General features: G+C 47.4%; 1 protein-coding gene across 1 annotated transcript; it reads right to left on the bottom strand.

Annotated features, from left to right (window-relative positions):
- Positions 1-499: 499 nt before the first annotated feature.
- Positions 500-4,597, bottom strand: EDN1 (endothelin 1). Its single transcript, XM_027654137.1, has 5 exons — positions 4,388-4,597; positions 4,076-4,220; positions 2,927-3,085; positions 2,547-2,654; positions 500-1,781 (listed from the first exon to the last, which is right to left on the bottom strand). Exons 1-5 carry the CDS (start codon positions 4,449-4,451, stop codon positions 1,643-1,645), a joined length of 615 nt encoding a protein of 204 aa, XP_027509938.1. The 5' UTR covers positions 4,452-4,597; the 3' UTR covers positions 500-1,642.
- Positions 4,598-5,404: the final 807 nt, after the last annotated feature.

Genomic DNA, 5,404 nt, shown 5'->3' with positions numbered 1-5,404 from the left:
CTCTTTCCTGAGTTTGGGCCCCATTGAAGCTCCATTGAGGTCTCCATCTTTAAACTTGCATGGGCTGGGCTGACACTCTTAGGATAGCATGGTAATAAGTAATATAACCTCGCCTAGTCCAAGAGAGCCCACAAGAGCATCCAGAGTGTGTATTTTATCCTCTAGTTCATCTATACCCAGACCCCTATTGCCCATATTTTAATGGTAGAGTAAATCCAACATTAGAATTCATCCTACTGAGTGAAAAAGACATCAGCCATGTGAGCAAGATAAATTACTTTGGCCAGTTCAAAGTTTGCCATAAAGTTTTGATAAGCAAGCTTGAAGAGAGAACAAGTTTTATCACCTGTCTCACATCTGGCACAAACTTTATGTGCCATGGTCTGGCTAACCTGACAGAAGGGCAATCATGTGCACACACTTCACCTAGGTCAGCATTGTACGTGGGGCAATCTGTCTTCATGATCATGGAGCCACAGCCCAAGGAAAAACAAGTCAATACAGTAATTAAAAATATTTATTTCCAAAGATATTTACCTTGATAGGCATAAAGCATTTTCCAATTTCATACAGAAATACATAAAACATGCATAGACCAATATGGCCTACTTCAATGTGTATTCAACATGGTAAATATAATGAAGAACTTGTGTGAATATAAATACAAAACACAAAAAATAAGCACATAAGAATTCAACCTGTCAGCAAATTCAACAATGTGAACAAATTCACTGCTATAAACATTCACCCAATATTAGCCTTTTGATTTAATTCAAAACAACCCTTTGTTTAAATTTATTTCCAGCAAAAAAGGCCCTGAATAAATCTCACAATAGCCTCTGGTACATCCCCACTTCAATGCATTTTTGGTGGCATGTGAGACACAACAACCTCTATTATTAGAACTTCAGTTAGCCAAATATCCTTGTTATGGGAAACTTAGTAGTATCCTCTAACTTTTATTTTATGTTGAAGAGTCCTTTGGTATCCAAAACCAAAGGACTTTGACTATGCAAACAACCAGAGTGTCTAACCCACATTCAGATAACTCTGGTTGTACAAGTAAACTAGACTTCTGAAAAAGACAAAGGGTTGCAGCTGATTAGTAAAGGCAATAACAAGGTGTAAAAATACTCTAGAAGGAGTGCAACAAACAGTACGCGAGGTAGACATGTATATAAGCAGTAAGTCCTGATTAAAGTAGCACTGTGGCTTTCATTTTTGCATTTTAATGAAAAGGTAGAGTTCTTCGCTTTGAAGTTTGTACACTTAGATCTTGCTTTCTGTCCTTTCTAAGCACATCTGTGAGGTCTTCCTTGCAAGATGCTTTTGATGTAGACTCTGAAAGCTGCTCAACCGATGCGTAAGTTTCCAGAAGCAATATTCAAATATTTCCTCAAACAGATGTCTTTTCATGTATGTGACTGTGGATTTCCCTTCAACCCATCCATCTGAATTCCAAAAATGATAAAATCCTTTGGTTTTATACCTCCAAATACAGGGTCTCCTTATCATTTTGCTCCGCTGGGCAAACACTTGGACAGAGAGGCCCTTCACCATCTTGGAATGTTGGAATCAAGAGAGAGTTTTGGTGATGCTTTGTCAGCAAACGTTTTGGAGAAAGATTCAGGTGATCTTCCCACTAGGATGCTTTCAGGCTTTCCCAGATGCTTTGCCTCTTGTTCGCCCTGTTATGTTTGAGCTTCTGTCCTTTCTGGAGCTCAGCCTTCAGCTTTGCAATACTGAAGGAAGTTTTGATACTGTTACCAATGGCTTCCAGCCTGCAAAACCAAGAAATTATACATTTATCGTTGTGACAATGAAGATGCTTCTCCAGTGTGCAAACATTCGGTTTTTGATCAAATAAACCTCAGTCTAGATTTCTGCCGTGGGATCCTCATAAACTGTCAATTGCTATACCTCTGTCAGAATCAGGCTAACCTAATCCACTTGAAATATTGTATTCATAATTTCAATGCAAACATTAATATAAGTTAAAATATTCACTCAAATAAAGATACTCTGGACTTCCTTAAATAGCATGTATCCAGTCAAGAGGTCTCCAGTGTTACTCTTTTTGGCTATTTTGTTTCTTTTAGGTAAACCTGATCCTGCTTCCAATGAATGGGTACATTTTTCACGTAATTAAGCAAGCAAGCCTCATTTTCAAAAAATTATTTAAGACTTCCAGGGCCTAAGTTTCACTCAAAATCATCAGGCTGCTTGTTCCCATAAATCCTGTTCTGCTTGTGAAAGCAAAACTAAAGAGCCTTCTTTAGTATGGGCAAACTTTTGTATGACACATTTTTACATGGGCATGTGGTCGACCAGTGAATGCAAAGTGGAGGATGCTAGGCAGAGCTCAGCACCTTTTTCCTCACAAGCTAAAAGCCCAGTGCATGAAGAAGCTGTCAAGATATCCCCACTAATTCTTCTGTAACTCTCAAGCTGAAATCACCAGCTAAGCCCATGATGACCTGAAGGCAGGTGAACTGTGCTCTCTATTGCTGCCTCGGGGAACTACAATGGGATGAGAAGAAACTCACCGCTTTGTTTTCTTGCTGTCAACAAGCTGTCGGTTCATGCATTTGGGTGCAATGCACTTGCCGGCTTTGATGCGGTGATGTGAGGTTTTCTCCACAGTGGACTGAGCCCTGTTAAAAGTGAAAAGGTGCTGCTATTAAAAAAACCAACCAAGTCTGCAGTCCACAAGGTGAGACATCTCACCAACCACTTCTCAAGGCATGTAATAAGCGATCTTTCTGGGCAAAACCATAGTATGTATCATAGCAGTGTGAGCACTATGAGGTAGGAGGCAGGGCTTTGGGGAGATAATTCGCTCAGCAAGTGCCAAAATGAGTAAGTGTACCACAATCCATCCTTTTTACATGCACTGCCTTTTAAAGAGTAGCAACAAGAGACACACCAGAGATCTTTTCCTGTCTGGCAGAAGTTCAGACATTTCTTGTCCTTCTGGTTTGCACATCGGCATCTGCTGCTGGGTTCAGTGAGTGTCTCCGGCACCATGTCCTCCAGTGATCTTCTGGATCGAGAAGGGCCTCCGAGACCATATGGAACAGTCTTCCTACAATCAAAGGGACAACATGAAAGTCATTCAAATAATTCTGTGCCTCCAAAGCACTCTGGCATATTTTGGGCAGTCTTATCAATGGGACTGATTGCTGGAGTAAAAGTTGCGGGATTGGGAATGCCTGGTTAGTCACAATTTCAACGCAAATGCTTCTGATGATCCTGCAATGTATTAATTAGCATGCCTACTGACAAGGATAATGACCTTTTAATTGTGTTTTCACAAGGCTGCTGTGCCTCCCTGTGCAATAGAAAGCAATAAAACCTCATCTCTTTGAACTTTGGCTACTGCCAACACTGAAAGAAGCAATAGAAGTGAGGAACAAATCCTCTGCACTCATAAGAAACCCAGTAGCAGAACAAATCACCACAGCCAGTGTTTGCAGCCCTAGGTTAGGCTCCGGTTCACTACTTTTTGGTGAGGAAGGAGTAGAAATGGGTACTATGCATGATCCTGTTAATACGTGGGATGTGTTAATTTGCAGCAGAGAGCAGCAAAAGGGAGCTAGGAGCCCCCCAGTGTCAAAGTATACCTTCCAGCCTCCTAACTGGTTGGAAAGAAAGGCGGTCAAATTCAGGCTGGCAAAATCATGCCTTTGGCATTTTGTCTGCTTCTGATTCATACTGAAAAGTATCCTGCAGCCTTTGCTGAGCAGCACCCAAAGGAAATACTCCTGCCCAGATTTTAGGAAAGCAGGTGTGTTAGGGCTATTAGGAACTATCTGCTCAATCTAAGCGGTCAAATCCTGTTTGCTTTCTCCCGGTGAATAGTCTCGTTGCTGAACTCGGCAGAAAAGTAGGAGCGGCGAGGGGGCAAAGCAATAGGAGAAAGTGTGCAAAGAAATATTCCTTCCTCCCCTTCCCATTTTCTGCAGGGCATTTTTGGTTCTTAATTTTTCCCTTCACGCTCCCCTCCCTTCTCTCTTTCCTAACCAAAGGGGAACCCAGAGCTGGGGAACTGCCGAAGCGCCTTCGCTCCACTCACTCGGGAGTGTTGATCCAGATGATGTCGAGGTGGCAGAAGTAGACGCACTCCTCGTCCAGAAGCGAGGAGCAGGAGCAGCGCCGGGCGCGGCGGTGCGCGGCGGCGGCTGCGGGGGGCGGCGCGGCGTCCACCTCGGCTCCGGGGGCTGCGGGAGAGAGCGGCAGAGCTCAGCACCCACGGCAAGGCTAGGCAAACGCGCAACCCCTTCCGCAGCATCCCTCGGGCATCCCTCCCCGGAGCCGGGCACAGAGCCCGGCTGCGGCCTCGCAACCCCCCCACCCCTCCCGCGAGCGGCAGCGGACCGGCACCTACCTGCCGGCAGCAGCCCCGGGCAGAGCACGAAGAGCAGCGAGACGATCATCTGGGAATAATCCATAGCAGGCGGCGGAGGGCGGACGGAAAACCCGGGGTGTGGAAAAGGGGGAAAAAATTAATAAAAGTCGAGAAAAAAGCGCGGAAAGTGCCTCCCGGTGTGAGGACTGAGCGCCGTGGCGGGTGCCCTGCGTGGTGCGGCTCGGTGCGCCCCGGCGCGTCTGGCTGGCGCGGCGGTCCCCGGCGCCCTTTTATAGCGAACCCCCATGGAGCGGGTAAACAGCCCCGGCGCTATTTTATCCCGAGACAATGTTATTCTGCTATTAGTCACCGCGCGGCAACGTGCGGGCCGAGATAAGGCCGGGGCTGGAAAGGAAATCGCCTGCAAACTTCAAGAGCGGCGGCGGGCGGGGGGGAGACGCGGGCGCCCGGGGGGCGGGAGGCGCGGGCCGGGGACCGCCAGGGGGCGCCCCGCCCGCGCAGCGCACCTGAGGGCGGCTCTGGGATCTGGGATCCCGGGCGCGGGGATTCGGGGCTGCAGTACTTCAGGGATTTAGGGCTTCAGGGGTCCAGGGATTCGGGAGTTCGGGGCTTCAGTGATTCAGTGACACGGGGCTTTAGGGCTTCAGGGATTCAGGGCTCAGCGCTCTCGGCTTGGCCCGATGCTCACGCTGCTGCCTTGGGGGAGAACTCGGTCGTGCGACACGGGAGGTCACTTTGGCGGGGATGAAGGATGTCTGACTGCGTGGGACTCTGCCCTGCTGGGTGGGCTCTGGGGTCTCAAGTGGTTTGGGATTGGCAGCCGCGGTGGGACACTGGGGTATAATCCCCCTTTTCTGGTGTGGTAAGGCAAGGTACAGTGCCACAGAGCGTATTTTAGGTGTGAGGAGGTGTGTAAAAGGAACGAGGGAAGGCCGATGCCTATCTTTTGCCTTCGTATCTCACTGCAAGGTCTCTTCTGGTGTGTTTGTTTTTGCTGCCTTGTGTCAAGGTGCAGTAGCTGCCAGTGTGGAAGCT

The sequence above is a fragment of the Corapipo altera genome, unplaced genomic scaffold (genome assembly GCF_003945725.1).
Source record: "Corapipo altera isolate COAL_440 unplaced genomic scaffold, ASM394572v1 60, whole genome shotgun sequence".
NCBI lineage: Eukaryota > Metazoa > Chordata > Aves > Passeriformes > Pipridae > Corapipo > Corapipo altera.
This window is presented reverse-complemented; position numbering and strand designations above follow the sequence as displayed.